Raw genomic sequence first — 22,786 nt, 5'->3', positions numbered from 1 at the left:
CTTCGTAAGTGCCTAAACAACCCTAATTCATTTTGGTATATCTGTGGCACTTTCACCATTCCCAGTCAAAGAACATCAGCACATTTGTAGAGCAAGCCTATTTGGCATATTTAAAAGGTAAACTTGGTGATCAAGATAAGTCTTGGGCCCCTATTAAGGTGTGCAGTGTGTCGAGGGTTTACGGATGTAGACTTAGGGAATATGTGATAAGATGCCATTTGGTATACCTATGGTTTGGCGAGAGCTAGGAGATCATTTCAGTGACTGTTACTTTTGTATAGTGAAATCTTCAGGATATAACAAGAAAAACAAATGTAACAGAGTATCCTAGTCTACCATTGGCTATACGCCCAGTGGCTCATTCAGATGAAATCCCAGTGCCGGTTTTTGTTACACTACCCTCTCTTGAAGAACATGATTGTGGTGATGAACCAGGTGACAACAATGATGAAGAGTTTGAAATTGAAGAGGAATTCAATCGTTTGTAAGGGATTTGATCAGCACTAGTTGAGTGATTTGGCACGTGATTTGGGACTATCGAAGAAGGCTTCAGAACTCCTAGCATCAAGACTGCGTGAGAAAAACTTACTTGAAAAAGGAACAAAGGTATTGTACTTTCGAACCACAGAAATTGCATTTCAGCAGTACTTTAGACCTGACAGTGGTTTTGTGTATTGCCATAACATACCTGGTTTAATAGAGGAATTGGGAACTCCAATCTATAACTCAACTGAATGGCGACTAGTCATCGATAGCTCAAAGCGGAGCTTAAAGTGTGTCCTCCTTCACAATGACAATATATTTGGGTCAGTCCTAATTGGCCATTCAGTTTCTCTTTGTTAAGAATATGCAGACAAAGAGAGTTGTTGCAATATTACCAACACAATTGGTCATCTGTGTTGACCTTAAAATGGTATTCTTGGTCAGCAGCGCGGATACACCATGTATCCCTGTTATCTGTGCATATGGGTCAGCAGAGCTTGTGAGAGGCATTGGGTGGAAAGGAACTGGCCTCCAAGATCTTCCCTAAAAACATTCTACATGAGCCACTTGTTGATAGAAAGAATAATATACAGTAAGGTCCATAAATATTTGCACAGACAACTTTTTTCAAATTATGGTTGTGTACATTACCACAATAATTTTTTAATGAAACAACTCATATGCAGTTAAACTGCAGACTTTCAGCTTTAATTCAGTGTGTTGAACAAAAAGATTGCGTATAAATGTGAGGAACTAAAGCCTTTTTTGAACACAATCACTTCATTTCAGGGGCTCAAAAGTAATTGGACAAATTTAAAAGCTGAAAATAAAATGTTCATTTCTAATACTTAGTTGAAAACCCTTTGCTGGCAATGACAGCCTATAGTCTTGAACTCATGGACATCACCAGATGCTAGGTTTCCTCCTTTTTAATGCTCTGCCAGGCCTTTACTGCAGAGGCTTTCAGTTGCTCTTTGATTGTGGGCCTTTCTTCAACAAGTGAAATGCATGCTCAATTGGGTTCAGATCAGGTGACTGACTTGGCCAAAAAAGAATATTCCACTTCTTTGCTTTAATATTCTCCTAGGTTGCTTTGGCTGTATGTTTTGGGTCATTGTCCATCTGTATTATGAAACGCCTCCCAATCAATTTGACTGCATTTAGCTGGATTTGAGCACAGTATGTCTCTGAACACAGAATTCATATGGCTGCTTCTGTCCTGTGTCACATCATCGATAAACACTAGTGCCCCAGTGCCACTGGCAGCCATGCACGCCCAAGCTATCACACTGCCTCCGCCATGTTTTACAGATGTTATGGTATGCTTTGGCTCATGAGCTGTTCCACGCCTTCTCCATATTTTTTTATTGTCATCATTCTGGTAAAGGTTGATCCTGGTTTCATCTGTCAAAAGAATGTTTTTTCCTGAACTGCGCTGGCTTTTTTAGATGTTTTTGAGCAAAGTCCAATCTAGCCCTTCTATTCTTGAGGCTCATGAGTGGCTTGCACCATGCAGTGCACCCTCTGTATTTACTTTCATGCAGTCTTCTCTTTATGGTAGACTTGGATATCGATACGCCTACCTCCTGGAGGAGTGTTGTTTACTTGGTTAGCTGTTGTGAAGGGGTTTCTCTTCACCATGGAAATGATTCTGCAATCATCCACCACTGTTCTCTTCCGTGGACGTCCAGGTCTTTTGGTGTTGCTGAGTTCACCAGTGCTTTGTTTCTTTCTCATGATGTACCAAACTGTAGATTTTGCCACTCCTAATACTGTAGCAATTTCTCAGATGTGTTTTTGCAGCTTAAGGATTTCACCTGCATGGAGAGCTATTTTGACCATGTTGGCATGTTGTCTGTTCACAGCAAAATCTTCCACATACAAGCACCCCCCCCCTTTTATCTGCTTAGTTGATAATGACATAACCAAGGAATTGCCCACACCAGCCCAAAAAATAGCCTTTGAGTCAATTGTCCAATTACTTTTGAAATGAAGGGATCGTGTAAAAAAAAGGCTTTAGTTCCTCACATTTGTATGCAACTGTTTTGTTTAACCCACTGAATTAAAGCTGGAAGTCTGCAGTGCATTTGCATTGCGTCGAGTAGTTCCATTTGAAATTAATTGTGGTAGTGTACAGAACAAAATTTGTCTCTGTCCAAATATTTATGGACCTAACTGTATACCCGCCTCTGCACATGGAACTGGGTCTGATAAAGCAGTTCGTTAAAGCTTTGCCAATTGAAGGAGACTGTTTTAGGTACCTCATTTTGTCATTTCCTAGCCTGTCATTTGAAAAAATAAAGGCCGGTGTGTTTGATGGTCCACAGATTCGGCAGCTCATTAAAGATGAACATTTCATCAGGACAAAGTCATAAGTCAAAAAAAATGCTTGGTTATTATTCAAAGCCATTGTCAAGGACTTTCTTGCAAACACATGAGCAAGGGCTGGTTAGCCCATGACGGTGCACATAAGGTCTAACTCAACAAAAAATGTGTTTCCCGATGTTATATGTAAACCCTAAGATTTGTCTCGCAGACTCAATTACCATCTGATGTTATTCTTGTTACGATTCATGTTGAGGCGTTGTATAGTAGTATACCCCACCAAAGGGGCCTTAACATCATATGCTCTACCCTTGACCAAGCTTATACCTCAAACTCTAAATTTATTGACTTTGTTATTTCTATCTTGGAATTCATCCTGACAAGGAATGTCTTCACTTTTGGTAACCAATGCTTTTTTCAAACACAAGGGGTAGCTATGGGCACTAAATGTGCACCCTCATGGGCTAACCTCTTTAGGCGGCCGGGAGAAAAAACTCTTTCAGAACCCTAAGTTCCAGTTGTACAAACCATCTATTTTTACCTGGAAGAGGTATATAGTTATATGTTATTTTTATCATTTGGATTGGCTCTGAAACAGCTTTACAAAATGTCTTCCTTGATTTACAAAAAAAAAAAAATGATTACCATCTAAGGTTTACAATGACGTTTGATAGACATAAACTGCCTTTCTTGGATACTTTCATTAGGACCACTGATATAAGAAACCTAGATACCACCTTATAAAGTAAGAAAACCGTGGGAAACACCATTTTACATATGCAGAGCGCCCATCCCTACAGCCTGAGGAGAAGCATACCCTTGAGTCAATACTTGAGGTTAGGGAGGAACTGTACTAATCTTGCAGATTTTAAAAAGAAGTCAAAAGAACTACACGAGCAATTGTTAGCAAGGGGATATAGCAAAAAAAAAAAAACGATCAAAGGGGCCAACAAGCAAGCTCTTTCACGAGAGAGGAGAAATTCTTATCACCCAAACAAAATCGCCATTAGAGACAAATAAGGTTAGAATGATTACTACATTCAATAGTCAACACAGGGCAGTTCAACAAATTTTAGCGAAACATTGGAATATACTGCTCAGTGACCCAAAGACGAAGAAGTTTATAAATCAATACCCACATCTGACATACAGGAAGCCTGACTCTTGTGGGGACTCCCTAGTTCATAGCCATCACTCCGGGGTTTCTATGAAACCCCATGACTTATCAATTCTAGGTACTGTAGGATGCGGCAAGTGCGCACAATGTCCTTGGCTAAACGAGCAGAGACACGTTCTTCTACCTAACAACAAGTGGAATAACTTAAGATATCATAGTGATTGCTCAACTATAGGGATCATATATTTGATCTCATGTGTATGTGGCACGTTCTACGTGGGTAAAACGGAGAGACAGTTTAAAAAGAGAATTTATGAACATCTCTATTCGATCAATTCTGAAAGAATAATCACTCCGATTAGTCACCACGTGGGCACAGTACATAATTTTGATAATAAGGTTATATCATTTTCAGCTTTAGAGAGAATCTTTCCCAGCCCTAGAAGGGGCAATTTTGATGCAGCCCTCCTTAAAGCAGAGACTAAATGGATTTATAAGTTAAATTCCCTGCCGCCACCTGGTCTCAATGATGTGCTATCTTTCAAGCCTTTTCTCTGATCTATATTCTTTTTCTATTTAAGTAATGGGTCACAAAAACATCCAGCTTTTTCTTAAAGCAATCTATAGTAGTTGCTGAAACTACTTCCTGAGGGAGCCGATTCCACATTTTCACAGACCTTACAGTGAAGAATCCCTTCCTTATCCGGAGCTTAAACTTCTTTTCCTCCAGATGCAAAGAGTGCCCTCTTGTTCTTTGTAATTATCTCAAAGTATATAAAAAGGAATAGAGTTCTCTATATGGACCATTTATAAATTTATACAGGGTGATCATATCCCCCCTCTCAAGGAAGAATAGATTCAGTTCAGCTAATCTCTCCTCATAGCTGAGCTCCTCCATTCCTTTTATTATTTAGTTGCCCTTCTCTGCACTCTCTCCAATTCAACAATGTCCTTTTTGTGAACTGGTGCCCAAAACTAGACTGCATGTTCCAGATGTGGTCTGACCAATGCTTTGTACAGGGGCAGGATTATGTCTCCATTTCTGCAGTCTATTCCTCTTTTAATACAAGAAAGTACTTTACTAGCTTTAGATATTGCAGCTTGGCTTTGCATGCTGTTATTAAGTCTATGATATACCAGAACCTCCAGATCCTTTTCCATTTCTGACTCCCCCAAACGTATTCTCCCTAGACAGTATGAAGCATGCAAAAGATAAATTAACTGACGAGACAAGTTCATGTCTCTAGATACAATGCACGTTACCAGTAAGCCCTAAAACAAATAAATCACTAATTACATGAGGTAAGTACGAAACTGGGGGGAATCTTTAAACCATTCCCATGCCATCCAAGTCATCTTAAACTGTTCCAACCTGTCATCATCCTCTGCTACTAGCTGTTCCAGGTGGCAGATTTTTTTAACTTCTGGGATGGATGGAGTCGTCAGATGGAGATGGAGTCGTCACCTACTTCCAATACCTAGGTATAAGAACCCTGACAGCAGTAAAAAAAAAAAAAGACGAAGCACATCGCGTTTGGTGGATTTAATGGACCCCCGAATCATAGACAGAAGAGTCACTCTTGAGACTATTGCGTACATCAGAGCCCACACAGTCATTATACACCTTAATAATTGTTTCCCAGAAATGGCAGATGGCCGGGCTCCCACCATACATGTAACATGTTATAATCTTTCCATAAAACCAACATCCGGCCTAATATTATATACACCTTACATTATATCATCAATACAATCAACTCAGTATGATTTTTTCATTATATCTATTTATTATTCTCTTCCCTACATTGCTTTACAGCTTTAATCCTTGTGTGGCAGGTTTGGGGTCCCTAAGAGGGAGGGCATCTCTCCCTGTTTTGGTGTGTGATCCCTTAATTTGGGATTTACTGCAATTCCCTCCATCGTTTGAGCATCGGTAAATCACTATGTTCAGGACCTGACAATTTGGGGGATGATTATCTCCTAGTCAGGTGAGGGACCTGAAGCCAAAATATTCATATTATATGTATATACGCTTTCGTATGTATGCATATGTATACATATATATTTGTCTGATTTTACATACTTGTGCCTTTTATTCATGATACTTCTAAAAGATTTTAATATCAGTGTTTTAAAACACCTCTGTGATCATTAGGCAGTTCAGATATGCGCTTCCCTTTTTTTTCCGGCTTCACATTATATCTTATACCACTAATTTACATACACACGCCCCCCCTTTTCTGTTTAGCTAGGGGAACCAGCCCTTCTATCGACCCCCCCTTCCTTTGTGTGGGCGGAAGTAATCGGCTGTAGCCCAGGATTGCATATCCGCCCTAAAGTGAGGGCTGAAGCAGACACGAACTCCTGATATACGGACTCTGGAGCTCTGGAAATCTTGCGAGATTGGGGCAGGAAGTCAACTTCCCTCCTGCAATCTCATCAGTCTAATGGAAATCACTTGTGTGATCCTTATACACTGACCTGATCGCGGTGCCAATGTGTCTTTTTGGTTTGCTGGTCGGGCTGTTTTTTTATCATGTAAGTACTTTTTGTTTGCTGACCTACATTTTATCTAAGGTTTTCAAATCGAGCATCTTTTCTATGCTTATTCTGTTGTTCTCTGCTGTTTTAGAGTATCTGCTATCCACACTTACCATTGTCTAATTTGGCTGACATTCATCTTGTTCTATTTGGTCTGCATACCTTAATCATTTGTGTTCTTTACCCTATGCTTCCTTTTTGACATCAACATCAGGTAAACGTCATAGTATGACCATTGTATTTATCTACAGGGAATTTGTATGTTCTAGGACTTAAAGATCCTGCTGGGTTTCACATTGAAGATTCACCTTCAAACTTATATCTTGGTGATCACTATATCCAATTGGGTTTAGTTCCCGTTGGTTAGGAACTTTGCTACAACTGTCAAGTGTAATGTAAGTTCCTATATTACATCACATTTTACATATAGGTTTTAACAGAGGTCTGTGCCGTTGGTAATGTTTGGACCAGGGGTGTCAAACTCAAATACACTGTGGTCCAAAATTAAAAACTTAGACTAAGTTGCGGGCTAAACTTGAAACTAAAAAAGCACCACTACTACAATTCCCTGTGTCAAGAAAACATTCCAATGTGGGGCCTAATGTTATGAGTGGCTGGAACTCCCTCTTCACTAAAATAGCACTGCTACTACAATTTCTTGCGTCTATAAAACAGTCAATTGTAGTAGCGGCACTATTTCAATTCATATTTAGGATTCCTATTTAAAGGATTTTAATCCTATTTTTAATCCTATTTTAGGATTCAATTCATCTTTAGGATATTTAGGGCAGACAAGCTGCATCATTACCAGGTACTAAGACTTTGCCATTAAGCCATTAAAGGAGAAGATGAGAACTTAAACCACAAGTATAAAACATTTCTAACATTTCTTGTTTTATCTCTTTAAACCTCTCATTACTAAAGCACACCAATTAATAAAGCATGATTGGCATTACAGGTGGGCACAAGTCTTTTACACTTGACTAAACTATTTTAACCCCAATCTGTGTGCAGTTTATCATTTTTGGTACATTTAAAACCTTTGCAAGATTTATATTGCAGTCTGTACCCCTCAGGCATTTCTCCCGTATTTCTTGTGTAATAATGTTCCTTTAATGGCAATCTAAAAGGTTCCGGACAACCCTGGAGTTTGTGTGACTTGCTCACAGCTTCACCATTCAAAAGTCACGACAGACTTAAGTTAAGTTTCAGGCATCCCCTGCAATAGTAATTTTAGTTTTCATGATCTATTTCCTAAGGTTCACTATCACCTTAAGGGATGAAGACATAAAAAGTTTTTTTATTATAACATTAAAACTGACTAGCTAGTCATAATAAACCCTCCTGCTCAGAAATAAGTTTGAGAAAGGACAGAGGAAAAGTTAACACACCCAAAAAATGATTGGTAATTACACAGATTTACTGGAGGGGATAGTTTTTCCACGGGAGTTCCCTTTAAAATGTTAAATTATATTTACCAACTTTTCACAAAATACAGCCATTTGCCCAGCTTAAAGCAGAATTGAACATTCATTATGTACTTTACATTTAATGTTTTTTTACTAACAGTCTAATCCTTTTTGTGTTTGAATGCAGTTCTGACCTCTGGGTGGTGTAGTCAGTGCACGTTTTCTGCTCTAAGTTTAGATTGTCTTTTTAGAAGCCTCTTTAAAATGTCCCATATTGTGATGTCATCAGAAGTCACATTACATGCAACATGTCACAGTCACAAGAACCCAACAGGATGCAATTTATATGCGAATGATCTGGAGGGCTCAGTGAAAATGCACAATATTGCAACAAGGGGAAAAGAAGAGTTGGCACGGATACTCAAGAGCAGGGGTGCCCAAAACGTTGATCGCGATCTACTGGTCGATCACAAAGGCAACTGCCTTACCCAGTCTTCAACCCAGAATTTTTTTTAAGCTGGGTGGGAAGAAATTGTAGGTGGGTGGAACCCCCTAAATTGTCACCCAACTCATCAGTAACCACCCAAAAACATCTGGGTGGGTGCTGAAAAATGCTGGGTGCTGCACCCAGCTAAAAGGGGCTGGGGAGAACACTGGCCTTACCTCTCCTTGCTGTTTACCTGCAGCTCTGCTGAACATCTATATGCATGCTGGGGATGTCTTTTATCAGACAACACCAGAAGGCTCGTGTAACAGTGCGGAGGTAGGCAGAGAGGGCAGGAGGGCAGTCTTAGGTGAGCAGTGCTAGGCGGCCATACTCAATATATATATAAATATATATATGTTTACCATTTTTATTGTTGGTAGATCATTTTGACTTGGCCATTTAAAAAGTAGCTTACAAGCCAAAAAAGTGTGGGCGCCCCCTTGCTCTAGAGAATGGCTTCAAATGCCTGACATGAAAAAAACAGCATGGGGAAAAAAAACTGGGGAGGCATTAAACCTGAAAGAGCAAAATCATTAAGATAATCTACTGAATTAAAGGCATAAAAGACAAATGATAATAATGACATTTGTTTTGTGGACCTATCACTTTTTTAACATTATATGAAAGGGTGGTTAACCTTTTTATATAATCTAAAAATGTTTTTTTAGGGAGATAGGACCCCCTCCCCTTTCAGTAGTAAAGAATGAAGGGAAAACTCAGCCTCTGAGATACATATACCACATATACCAGAAGGCTGTGGACTGCTCCTTTTGCGCATGGCCACGATTATGGGAGGGATCAACACCTGTAATGGTGTTACTTAATTTTTTTTAAATCAGAGTTTGGACGAATTTAAATAAAGGTTTGTATAATTGAAAATATTTGCATTTCAAGGCTAAAGCTGCGTACACACGTCAGATTTTTATCGCCTGATAATCGGCCAGATATCCGGCGAAAATCTGGCGTGTGTACAGTCGGCGTTGTCCATCGTCCGAACGACCCTCCTGGCGGATCCACGGACGGTGAACGACGACCGATCCTAATAAAAGGGAAGGGGGAGAGCGCGCAGCAGGGTGCCACTCCGTCGCTCTCCCCCTCCCCTCTCCATAGAGCAGAACGGTGCTGTATGTACAGCACCGCTCATGCATCGTGTAGTCCTTTGTCGTTGGAAAGGATCGTGAAAGATCCTTTCCAACGACAAAAATTGCACGTGTGTACGCAGCTTAATAGGCCAGTCCACACCAGAGTGTCTTCTTGATAGGCTCTAAAGAAAACGCATCCTGTAGTGATCCATTTTCTGCTGTACCTTGGTTTAAAAAACCTTATTAAATTATTAAAATATCATACAAAAGCTGTGTGGGCATTTAAAAGTGCCTAAAATTAAAGTCAGTGTAGACTTGACCTTAAGTTTGTAACAAATGAGTTGTCCAAATGAATACTGATTGAGGGCATAGACCAGCGATGGCGAACCTGTGGCACGCGTGCCAGCTGTGGCACGCGAAGGCCTTGCAGCTGGCACGCGGGAAGGTCCGCAATTAAGATATGCGGCGCGGCGGGAGGCGAGTGTGCCGGTGTCTGCTTTGCAGCTCACCTGGCAACAGGGCCGGACTGGCCATTCAGGCAACTTTATAAAGAGTTTTTAGATACTAAAATCTTGTTATTAAGGTTTAATTGACGTGCTGGCACTTTGAGGAAATTCTTTGGTTTTGTGCGGCAGTTTGGGCACTCGGGCTCAAAAAGGTTAGCCATCACTGGCATAGACGTATTCCTGGGTGGAGACATTCTGCCATAAAAGCCTCCCATCAAAACAAATCAGATTTACTACAACAAATTTCAAAAACATCAGCTGATAAGTTTCCTGACAATGCCAAATGAGGCTTTGTGTGTGTTTATCACCGGTAACATCAAAGCCAGGCACTTGTTTGCTATGTCTTCAGACATGAATCTATGCTGCTGAGATTGAACTAGTCTGTATTCTGTACAATGGTTTATGTGTGGCTGACTTGTAATACCTGTGATCTTTAACACTATTGGAAAGTGATCTACACATTTTATGGGGCATAGATGGCTTGTTCTTTTTCTTCATTTTTAAGTGGACCACACATAATTATTTCAATGTACCAACTACTATGTATAGTGGGGAAGTGTTAACACATTTAATTCAAACTCTCTAGTCAAGTTCAAGGATTGTCTGATGTGTTCCCCATACCCCTTTGCTGGACTATTAAAATCCTTATCATCATCAATCCTCTTAGGCATTATTATGACATTTAGTAATAAGACAAAGAAAAGATATAAGAAAATCATAAGTATTTTATAATAATAAAAAATGGGCAAACTACCAACATACAAGAAAACTACAATTAGGGACATTGATACATTTTTCAATTGATACATTCAAAACTAGGAGATAGGGTTTGTTCACACTACAGAACGTTGTATGCCTAACGAGTGATGCAATGTATGACAACATGTATTGCAGGGCTTTCCTTTTTTTTGTACATCTAATTCTATATGTATGCATTACACAACAATGTTCTAACACACTGGTGTAAACAGAAGCAACAGAGAATGAGGCAAATTGCCTTGCATTGGTTTGTGTGAATAAATCCAGTCACTGATGTCACTTGCATGTCAATTAACATATGATTTTACACTGTAATTTCAGCATCAATAACACAAGGGAATCTGGTTTCATGATTTTAAATTGCTTACAGATCCAGTCCAATGATCCCATAGCCACTACTAAGAAACCCTGCGGTAGACTGTTGAATAGCTGTTGACAAATCTAAAAGGAGTTGTACATAAAGTGTTACCAGCTTCAGAAGATCCCAGGTACCTCCATAATAGGAAGGCAAGAAAAGTTTTGAATAACAACTATTGTTTTATAACTAATGTGCATCTCATATATTTTCATAATACAAAAGTAAAAAAAGACTGGAATCTTTTTAGTTTGATTTCATTTCTTGTTCAACTTTTCTTCAAATGTCTCTGGGCCCCTTCACAATCTAATATTCTTGCCATATGCAGTTAATAAAGGCAGCTAGGTAAAACACATTCAATACATTTTTAGCTGATGCCAGCATGAATGATTCACCCGTCTGATAGTTCTCCGCGAGAAGATGACTACATAAGTCTAAATATATTTTATTAAGAAACGTGTGAGGATATAAGTATCGGTGCTACTCATGCTGACCTGCTTCATAGGGTGTGGGCATTGGGGATATGGAATCCTTATCTGCTTTTAGTACTTGGTCACTACTATAAAAGATGCTTGTATTCTGACTGTGACTGCCAAATATTAAAGAATGATGGCCCAAACTGGAAGTCAGTATCACATATCCTATACATGTATCTTCACATACTCCTTTACAAGTGAACATGCCAATTCCAAGGCAAATTAACAGGTAACACCTTTCTACTCAGGTAAACATTAAAACTGTGGAACTATGGAAAACATTAAATGGAGAAGATAAGGGCTTATACAGACAAAATAATGGTTTGTTACCCCTCATCAGATAATCATTCAATGCACTGGTCAAGGAAGTACAAAAAATTAGGGTTCACAATGATCCGTGGGAGCCTTTAAATGTTGGTTTAACTAAGCTATTGCTAAAGTACCCCAGCCCTACTGAGCTTTAACAGCATTAACATCTCCATACATTTGCCTCTGTGTCACAGCAGTGGCCTACTACAAAGGTTACTATGAGTAAATTGTCTTACGTATGAAAAATATCTGTGAAAGAATTTTCTTTAAAAAAAAAATGCAAACAAGATTGGAGATTTGCAGTGTATAGCACTATTCAAATCTTTATTAAGTCCAGAAAGCCTAAACATTTGGCGCAGTTATATTTACATTATATGGTGGTGGTCTGCCTACTCTGGCGGACTGTTAACTCTCCTTAGGATTGATTGTAGAAAGTGTACAGTGCCTGTGCAAGCCTAGCTCAAACTTTGACAAAGATCTGCAGCATCATGGGTAATATATTGCTGGGTTTGAGAGGGGAGTAGAGCACTGGAAGGGGGTTGGGAGCAGACCAAGGTAAAATGGAAGTGTAACTGCCCTGTAAGGTGATTAATGACATCTCAAGCCAGAGTCACATATTTGTGTGGGGCTGCTCCATGCACATTAACATGCCTTGAGGTAAGGCAGCCTACTCTTTTTGAATGGACTACCACACCACCAATGTACCACAATGCACACATGGAACACATTTATGCACTGTGATGCACTGGTACAGAGCTTGTTCATTTTAAACAATACAATACAAATATGAGACAATTTGACCCCAACGGAATGCAAAGATCTAGAGCTTTAGCTCTGTTTTCTGAGCAATAAAATGATTCCTTGAAATCTTACTAGGTAGTAAAAAAATGGAAGTGGAGATAGGCATTTTTCCTGAATATATAACCCTGAGAAGTTGCTGATTTGTATGTGGACAATGATACACTTGTTTCTTAATTTTGCCAGGATGTGAAAAAATCTGCTTACAAACGAGATTCTTTAGGTGGAACTCTAGGGAATAACCTCCACAACACTCCAGAAATGAAATGCTTTCTGCAAATTTACTTGCTTTATTCCTTGCAGGCTTCCGGACATCCCCTAAAGTTGCCTCTTCCCTGCTCCTGGCACTCTTAGTCATCCTGTACAGTATCAGCAGTCCTGCAGGGTTTGGTTGGCAACACACACTATACCATTCCTTCTGTACTAGCTATTGTCAGCTTTGATAAAACTATGTAATCTAATGAGAAATTATAAAGAAGAAAGAGGGCTATACTCCCTCTATATAAGTTATCTTAGTTTTAAAGCCAACCTAATTCAATTTGCTAATTTAATCTAGGGAGAAACATGAGTAATCTATTCAGTTTGGATCACACTGCACTGCTGATGGGAGCTCTAAAAAGATTGTACAATCAGATAGCAGAGTATAGGCTTTATGTCTGGATCCTCTTTCATTGAAGGAAGAAGAGTACCATGAAACTTATATAGAAAATTATATAGGTGTGAATGCATTAACCCTTGATGGGTAGGAGTAGGGGTATCCCCTTTTTCCTAAAGTCCATAGCATGACTGGACAAGTATTTTGAAACCGATTAGAAAATACCTGATTATATATGACTCTATACATATAGTATGGTCATGCACAGTAATGCTGCTGTGATGGGGAAGATCTGATTGTGCAGACATTCCAGATTCTTCTTGCATTGGGGAGTGGATTTGAGTTTGAGTGTTCTTTGCATCCAGCCAGCTACCTGCATTACCTGTTGGATTCAGATGAAAGTATTGCTGGCTTCCTCCAGAATCTCATAGGGTTGTTCTGTACACACTGACATGTGCCGCCACACCTCTCCTGCATCTGATGAGCATGTTCTAATACTGGTAACATGTTATTACAATGTAATAAATAAATCTGGGTGTGGGAGAAATTGTGCAAGCCTGCAGGTACTAAGCTGGAAACAAATACATGGCATATCGAGAAACGGTAAATACTAACTCTGATCACAATCAGCAGTTCAGCATATATATCGGGTATATTAGCGGGTTCAGCATATATATCGTTTACATATACGGTCACGTTCTAGTAAACAAGCACAGAAGAGCTGCCAGCTGACACTTACCTATGTAATGCTGCGTGGTGGTGAGGCACAGCGGACAGCCCGCTCCAGATTTGGCCCCAGGCAGAAGAGGACGTGGTTGGGTGTAGCCACTACTTCCGGTTCTCGCTCCCCCTCAAGTCAGCCGCAGCAGGGAAAACAGACACACAACAAACCCTCCTTCCACGGCCAGTGCTCAGCCGCGACTAAAGGCTGACACACTGGCAGCTACGCAGAGAGCGGCTCAGCCAATCACAACGCTCACACACAGAACAGGGCGGGGTATGAACTGACGGCGGGCTCTACGCTATACAAAACTAGAGACAGAATTTTGTATTTGCTTTATTTATACAATACAAACTTAACGCGCACAGACTTTCATATATTGTACATGGCACCCAATTGCATTGTGCAGCAATGGGCAGGAGAATTATTAGACCATTTGGTGTCTGATCAGCTCTCCCTGTATTCCTTAATTCTAGTATAGAATGGACTGTGATATATTAGATGAGGTGTTAAATCTTCACCACTTGTGCAGATATACAGGGGGGCTTCCTGGGCTCTGAGTTCTCTCTCTTCACTACAAATCTTGCATAGGTTCCCCCTACCATTCCTTTCGTCAAGCGGCCAGGATTGATGCAGATGCAGCCTGAGATGTCCTATGGAAAAAAAAAATTGGATGTTCTTTAAAGTACATTTAAATATAATAGAGAATAAAAAACAGATATCATCCAATGCAGAAATTACATATACCTATACACAGAAATTATATATTTAGGTGATGTACACATGTAGGATATTTGTAGCTGGCAACAATTGTTTGTGATAATTTCCAGTGACAGATGAACAAACCAGCACTGCACACAGCACCATTCTGTTCCATGGAGAGGGCAGGACAAGCAGGTGGCACCCTAATGAACCATTTATTGAAATACACAGCAATCATTCATTGATCTTGATTCATTGATTGATCTGCTGGGATGGATCAATGAACAACATTAGGGGACTGCTGTGCACAATCATCAGATTTTCATCCAAGGTAAGCATAACCATTCATCTCAGGCAACAACAATTTGGAATGTGTAAGGCTGCATACACAAGTCAATTATGCGTGCCTCTCCCTTTAAATACATCAATAGTTACATCAATCCAACCCATCACTGATCATTTTCAAATGATTAGTGTCCTCCTTCAAATGAAAGAATAGTGGTCCCACCTGTTCAGTTGTTCATCTTTCCACCAGAACAGATTGATGAAGGACATCGGGGAACAGCTGTTAATATGCTGGATGATGATCATTTGTCTCCGGCAACAATAATCTAGTGTGTGCTTAGCTCAACTCATGCAGGAAAAACTTCCACTAGGCTCTGTGGAATCGCTCCCTCACTTGCCCCTTTGATCACTAGTAATGGAACAAAAATGTCACCAGAGGCAAGGTTGCTTTGACATGGACTTAAATGATTATATCAATAAATGCATGGTCATCTTTTCTTTGATCTAAAGTGTGTACGCAGCCTTAAATGCCGATGGGCTTATGTTGTAAGATGAGGAGTGCCCATCCACAACCTGGTGAATCAGAATCAGGAAGATGTGTTCTAGGGCACTGGCTAAATGTCCTTTTAAGCCCCCCTAGGAATAAATAAGCATTTAACCAATGGGTCAGTGTGGGAGAAGTCCCACTGAAAGGGAAGTTTTTTTTTGTGTTCAGCTTCCAAGGCTATCCAAAAAAGCACAATCTTTTTTTTAAATGTAAATCTAAAGCAGATAGTTTTTTTGCTTTAGTTTTTGCTTTTTTTTGGTTGTGTCTCACTGGAGGAGATTCTACCCCTTTGACCAAAAGCCAAAACAGGAAGGGGGTCAAAAGTCCAAAAAAAAGCATGGTCAGGCAGTACAGCTGCCAGCTCCTGCCAAAGGAACAGTGGCACCACCTGTGCCACCCATAAGCATTCAATAATAAGGTCAAGATGTTTCTTTTTTTAGTGGGGGAAAAAGTAGTGACATAAATGCCTGTTTGTGCCCAAGGAGCTGACAGAAAAGAAGAACTTCCATTTGGCAAAGGCAATGTATGATAAATTAAGTAATGTTTTAAAGAGTTACAAAATAACTTTTCATACCACAACCTAGCCTGTATACTTAGAGAACTTGATTTAAGTACCCCCTGATTTAAAAGGATCTACTGATACTTTATTTGTATCAGATACCACAAAAGACACAGTCAGAGTTTTCTTATGTCTTCTTCTCACCACACGGCTGTAAGCATGTATGACAAAATATCTGTTATAGCAAAAGTTGCCATAAGCATCAACAACTAGCAATTCATTCATAAAGAAAAAAAAAAACATTAGACAATAGTTAACACTGAAAGCTGCAGCTAACCTTAATGAAAAAGCGGAGTTCTGATGGAATAATAAAGACATCCGGTGTCACTGGCATCATAGCAAAATTATACATTGCTTCAAAATCGATATTTATCTCCTCATTTGGTGGGTATAACGGATAGTAACTAGGAAAGAAAATGTTAGTTATTTAGATAAATTTGAGTATTTTTAAATTAAAAGATTGCTGTTCATACAAAACAAACATTAAATAATCCACATCATTGGACTTTTTATTCCTGATAAAATGTAAAAACCTATTTCTAGCATATTATCTAACATCTTTTCATGTCTGAATGTGTACAATAGAATATCAAATTCTATTACCACTTCCTATGTAATAGAACTTAGAGACAATTGTACACTGAAGAGCTGAATGAAGAACAATGACTGTGTCTGAGTAGTTGTTGTTAATTTGCATTTCAGCATTGTTTTCCTTGAAGTTATCCCAAGGTGTCTAAAGCTACGTACACACTTCCAATTATTATCGTCGGAAAACGAACGACGAACGTTCCTGCACGATATATATGAACGATCGTATAGCACCGATCCTGCACATAGAGGTAACGACACGATCGTTCGTAGATATTGTACACACAATAGATACGATCGTTTAAGCGATAGAGGAACTATGTGCACGACAGGAAAGTGAACGGACGTTCGTTCATCACGCATGCTCTGAACATGGACGATCAACGAACGACCGTACACACGAACGATGTTCAACGATCGTCGCCCAATCCGATCCGCCGGTCCGGTCGTTCGTTTCCAACAATTTTCCTCGTTCGTTGGCGTCGTTGGTTACTTTTTTACGAACTATTTTTTGCCCAATCGATCGTTCGTCGTTCGATTGGAACGATAAAAATTGGAAGTGTGTACGCACCTTAACTCAACAGTCTATATTCCTAATTAGAAGGACCTCTGTCTCACCCCCTGCTATCATAATTACTGGGCTACAAAAGAAGTCCATTTTTACCTTCACACATCATCTACAAATCCTGTCTCTAGTGGCTGGAGATTAGGTTATGTACATATTCTAGAAAACTTTCACCTAGGACAAATGATTCTGATTGCCTGGATTTTTAAAAATCCAGAGTGTGAACAGCAGTCTCCTTACACCCTTTATCGATTTGAAGGAGGGAGTAGAGGCTACCAATGCAATTTCCTATGGAGGAAGATGCAGTGGGATGCCTCCCACTCATCCTTCCCTCTCCATTGAACTGAACATCGATAGCTGGAAACTGTCACAAGAGATTGTTTGCAGTGGCAGAAATCTAATGTCTGTATGCAACCTTACAGAATACCCTCATCAATCAAGAAACTGACACACAAGAATACAGACTGCCCTAATGTAATACTTTCCCCAAGAACTGATAAAGGAGAATGTTTATTAAATTCCCACTATCACAAAATTTTAAAGAGCCCACTGTTGACCTTAGTGATCTCTTTTCTCTTTTAATTGGGAAAAGGAAATAAAATACTAAAGCTTTTCTAAAAACAACAACAAAAATGTAATAAACTGCAGCGCTTGGATGTTGTGGTTGCAATATTATTTCCAATTCTCAGGATAAAAACATTTTCAACAAGTACAGAAAATATGCATTCATATTGCCAGAAATAAAGCATCTGTGACCTTCCTGTGATCTGAACTGAAATCTGAAATAGAAATTGCTGTTCTTTCTTATGTAAACTACTAGTTCTATCAATCCACCATGTAATAGAAATAAAACACAGACATGTTTGAAGTCCAACCTGTGTGTCTACTATGGCTGCCTTTATTGACGAAAAGGATGACAAAAGCAAGGACATAAAGTGGATAAGAAGATTTCCAACCTGTTTATTCATTGTACTTCCTTTGGTGGCCATGCAGATAACATTTTAAAACTGAAGCAGGTATAAGTGATTGCAAAAAAGTTAAAAAAAATATGTAAAAATGCAACACACCGGTATACTGCTTTGATAATTTTGTTTGACAAATTTTCAATCAAAGTACAAATGATTCAAAATAAATGTAAACAATCCTTCTATCTGTGCTACAATTCTTTAGCACACACAAATTTGTTTAAGCAATCAACAAAATGTTGCCACTGCCATCTGATCAGTATAGACGATAACAATCAAGAGATAAAAAGCACTGTCACGTTAGAAAATGTCCTTGCAAATGATCTTTCCTGATTCTTTCCAGTGATAGGTGAATCATTTCAAATGATAAATGAGCAAGCACTATATACTCAAAGTTGATCTTTTCTATGGAGAGGGGAGGGGGTAAAGAAGCAAGTGGCACCCCGCTTTTTTCTTCCTTCAAATGAAAGAGCAGTGGCCATCCCTCCACAGGTGTTCATCTTTCCACCAGGACAGATGATGAAGGACATCGGGGAACAGCTGTTTATATGCTAGATCATGATCATTTGTCTCGTGCAACAATAATCTATTGTGTGCTTAGCTCAAGTCATGCAGAAAAACCTTCCACTAGGCTCTGTGGAATCGCTCTATCACTTGCCCCTTTGATCACTAGTAATGGAACTGAAATGTCACCAGAGGCAAGGTTGCTCTGACATGGACTAAAGTAATTATATCAATAAGTGCATGGTCATCTTTAGTTTGATGATTTCCTATTATTGCTTAGGTTTTCCAAAAATTATTTTGAACATATGAATTGGACAACAAACCGATGTAATTTCCTATGGAGGAATCATAGAAAATGACAAACGAACTAAAATCCCTTTCCCTTGTAATTGCTGTGGAACTGCAGAGTTATTACAATACCAACTGTTTTCCTCTTCTGGATATTCCATATCAAGTCAATTTTTACCTTCTTTGACTTAGAATTTGTCTGAGAATTCTACTGAACCGGTCCGGACCACCAGCTGTCCCACTAGGGGGTAAAAAAAATATAAATATACAAGATGTGTTAATATGGTTTTATAAGAAATACAATATACAGAGAAAGCCATCTCTGTTAAATCATTTAACATTATTGTTTTTTATTCCATAAAATATGGCACAGACTGAATATACAATTCAGCCCTAGACTGCATAGCCAGTTCAAAATCATCTAACAGGCAGATTTTGGGCACCGTCAGTTCATACTCATGTAGTTTAGTAGAACAAGCAATCAATAACAGAAAAAGGAAACCGTTAACAGGTGTATATAAACATGTATATTTTACCTAACAATACAAACACCTGGTATGACAGATGGATACACAAATTAGATCTAACCGACATATGCAAACAAAACAGTAGCACTATTTTATTTATTCCATAATGCAAAGACAAAAAGTTACACTTACCACTTGTTCTTGAATGCTGGACACGTTATATGCAAAAACATTTTTTATTATTTTAAATATTACATTATCGTTTGAAATGAATGGTACCCACACATTCTGCTCCCACTTGCACTTAATTCACACTTCTCTCTCTATACCTACCTCTGTAGCCTACTTATAAAAATATCCCTCACAACCCATCCTTTAAGTCCCTACTATCACTATCTACCCACCTCTGCCTATTAGAGCTATTAGAGTCAAATAGCATCTGAAAGCAACACTTTGTAAAATAAGTTGTACAGGCTAAAAAAAATGTATTTCTAATCCTTCTGCAAAGTGGGGTTTAATAGGAAAATCAGGGGTTAGCACTTGATTTTCATATATGCCCTTTTTAAATGTAAATGAGACTGGGCAGTACTTTATCACTTGACTAATAGTGTGTGGGACCTTTGATCTGATCTGAATGTCCAGGGAAAAGGTACATGGCCTTAAGGTCTGACTCTTTTCTCCTCACGGGCTCTCACTTTTGGGGATCTTATCAAAACAAAACAAAACAAAAAATGTAAAGGAATGAGTGTGTGTGCGAGTGTGTATGTACACACACACCACAGTATCGATCGATCTTAGTAGAAACATGGAGAAGCCACTGCAGCTTAAATTGTTAGCTACATAACAATATCCTCAGTCACTGCAAGCAAATTCAAAACTCCAGGTCGGCTTATATGGGCCAAGTCAGTTGCTCAAATTACTGAAAGCAATGGTGTTAATATAATAAATTACCTTAAGTTTTTCACTTAGCAAAAGTGCAATTTCTCTTTCAAATGATATTTCACTTAGCTTAGTTAATGTAGTGAAGTTCACTTTGCAAATATGAAAGGAAATCTTTAAAAAAAATGGTGCTTACATGAGATTGAACTATTTAGGTCTGTAGTCCACCACTAAATTCACAAGGCCAAATTAAATCATTCGAATAAAGTCAAATACCTTTATTTCCCTAGTAAATCGAATCACCACATTTTTAGGAAGAAAGCTAAGAATTGGTACTTGGGTACTGTTGGGTTTTACCCCCTTTTTATCAATATCCACTATAGTTAGGAAGGGTGTTAGATTTTTTACTGCCGTTTCACTTTATCATTGTAGAGGAAACCCTTGACATTTTGCCATGTCAGCAAGACCAAAATTCAAAATCATTTCTCCAAAAGAAATAAAAAAAAAAAAAAAACATGCACTTGTATGTTGAGTGTTTGCTGTCCCAGACAGATCAACTTCTATGTTTCTCTGTTACTAGGACCTAAGAGGAAATCTTTTGGATTAGGACAACAGGAAAATCTTAACAGAGGTTCTAGCACCCCCCCCCCCCCCACTCAATCTAAAACATTTTGTATCGGAGCTCCTAATTCAACTCGATGCCAGAACTATTCTCCTTTACTTGGCAAGCCCAGTATATGACACCAGAACTGTACCTGCTTATTTCTTCTGCACCCATGTGAAAAAGTAGGTCAGTGGACGTGAATCCAATTGCTACCCCATTTACAGATATTGTGCAGGGATCCGCCACAAAATGGACTCTCTGAAAGGAAATAGAGATTTAGCAATGTTTATACAGAATATACAGGTATTTACGTGAAAAGAAACCTGGAAAAATAAAGCTCATCTCCAGCAAATTTTACCATACCTCACAAATTTTATTTCCTTACATTGTTAGGATATTCTCACCTAAATTCCCAAGTCCCCCCAAAGTATACTATTCTGTGGATGTTAGAATGCTTTTCTACTGCACAACTACAGTTATTTCATGCTACACTGTGGAGTGAAGGAAGGTAACCTAATTTTTTAGTTTGGTCAAATGATGACACAAATGCAACAACCTTTGCTGCTGAGTTTGTGGTTGTGCTGAGTCTACAGCTTTAGTTTCTTTAGTTTTACCCTGTAAGCACCAGCCACAAAGACCAGTGTGAAGGCTGTGAGCTAACATCTTGTCTAAAAATATTGAAATATTAGCTCATTCTGCACATGGAATGATTTGTAGCACAGGCCATTTCTTCCTATTATAAAAACTAATTATTGTTATAAAATAAGTCTTTATTTATGAGCCAAAAGAAATATTTTAACTGTAAAACATTTATGAGTAACTAAAAACACCCCAGCTAAAATATTGGGAAATGTTCTCTACAAAAACGTACTTGCTTATCTTCTTTAGTTGGTTCATAGCAACTGAAAGGTGGTTGAGGATAGATAGGATCATGATGAACATCTCTGACAGAGGGGATAAAGACCAAATGCGATCCAGACCTAGCGAGAAGAAAGCAGATTTTTTTTTCAATATTTATGTGTACGTAGACCTACCCCGACCCCACCCCAACACACACACACTATGTTTTTTTTTTAAACTTACTGACGTGTTCCTTCAATGGTCATTTTCAGACATGATTTGAAGACCTCTTCAAACGTCCCTGTCAGCTGCAAGGTCTGAAAAGAACAAACAGTTTTGTGGGTACATGCAACTTCCTCATTCAAAATCACTGGAGGTAACTACTAAATATAAAAGGTACAGATGGGTCCTTACAAATTCTTTTAGCTCAGCAAGAAAAATTGAGTTATTAAGAACTGTAATTCTATTTTTGCATAGCTATGTGCCATCCTGTACACTGAAAAGCTACCGTTTCCAACACCTACTTTGCCAGGAGTCTGGGTAGTGCCACGGGAACAACAGCTTAAAATATTTATTTTTTTTTTAATTTTTATAACCCAGCATCTACAGCAGGGACCACTTGCTGGCAGCCAGCAGCCAAAAGCATCACTCTCAACCATTTTCCATAACTATTCAACTAAGTTACTATAATATATACCAGGAAACGGTTCTAGTGGTTGCTACCTGAGAGTAAAGGCTCCAACCTTGACATCCAGCAGAAGTGCTTCCTGCTATATTTACTATACCAAAGGGCTGAACTTGGTAGGTATGGCAGTTTACAATAGTAGTAAACATAAGGGACTGCAATATGTCATATCAGGTAAACCTTGGTAGTGCCCAGCCTAGCGTTGAGAATAGTTCCAATTTTTCATTAATCTACTTGGAAACCAGATTCTTAAAACTATAATATTATTATATGTAATTGTCAATCACATTATGATTTATTTCATGTACTATTATGTTTAGTGCCAAGATGATGATAACGATCTAT

General features: G+C 38.8%; 2 protein-coding genes across 7 annotated transcripts in view; both read right to left on the bottom strand.

Annotated features, from left to right (window-relative positions):
- CDC42EP2 (CDC42 effector protein 2) overlaps window positions 1-14,152 on the bottom strand; it is a 62,793-nt gene extending 48,641 nt beyond the window's left edge. For all 3 annotated transcript variants that reach the window (XM_072421412.1, XM_072421414.1, XM_072421413.1), the window contains exon 1: window positions 13,982-14,152. The gene's annotated coding sequence lies outside the window, so the exon portion shown is untranslated. The remainder of the gene's footprint in view (window positions 1-13,981) is intronic.
- A 131-nt stretch (window positions 14,153-14,283) lies between these two features.
- Window positions 14,284-22,786, bottom strand: part of POLA2 (DNA polymerase alpha 2, accessory subunit) — a 61,298-nt gene continuing 52,795 nt past the window's right edge. For 3 of the 4 annotated variants that reach the window (XM_072421405.1, XM_072421406.1, XM_072421408.1), the window contains exons 14-19: window positions 22,000-22,073; window positions 21,788-21,896; window positions 21,068-21,174; window positions 19,145-19,207; window positions 16,334-16,460; window positions 14,284-14,616 (exon numbers count right to left, since the gene is read on the bottom strand). In XM_072421405.1, coding sequence (XP_072277506.1) covers window positions 14,473-14,616; window positions 16,334-16,460; window positions 19,145-19,207; window positions 21,068-21,174; window positions 21,788-21,896; window positions 22,000-22,073 — 624 coding nt within the window. In that variant the 3' untranslated portion in view covers window positions 14,284-14,472. The remainder of the gene's footprint in view (window positions 14,617-16,333; window positions 16,461-19,144; window positions 19,208-21,067; window positions 21,175-21,787; window positions 21,897-21,999; window positions 22,074-22,786) is intronic. The other variant, XM_072421409.1, reaches the window with a different exon arrangement.

This window comes from Pyxicephalus adspersus, chromosome 9 (assembly GCF_032062135.1).
Source record: "Pyxicephalus adspersus chromosome 9, UCB_Pads_2.0, whole genome shotgun sequence".
Lineage (NCBI taxonomy): Eukaryota > Metazoa > Chordata > Amphibia > Anura > Pyxicephalidae > Pyxicephalus > Pyxicephalus adspersus.
The sequence above is the reverse complement of the archived record's forward strand: the minus strand, read 5'-3'. Positions and strand labels throughout refer to the sequence as shown.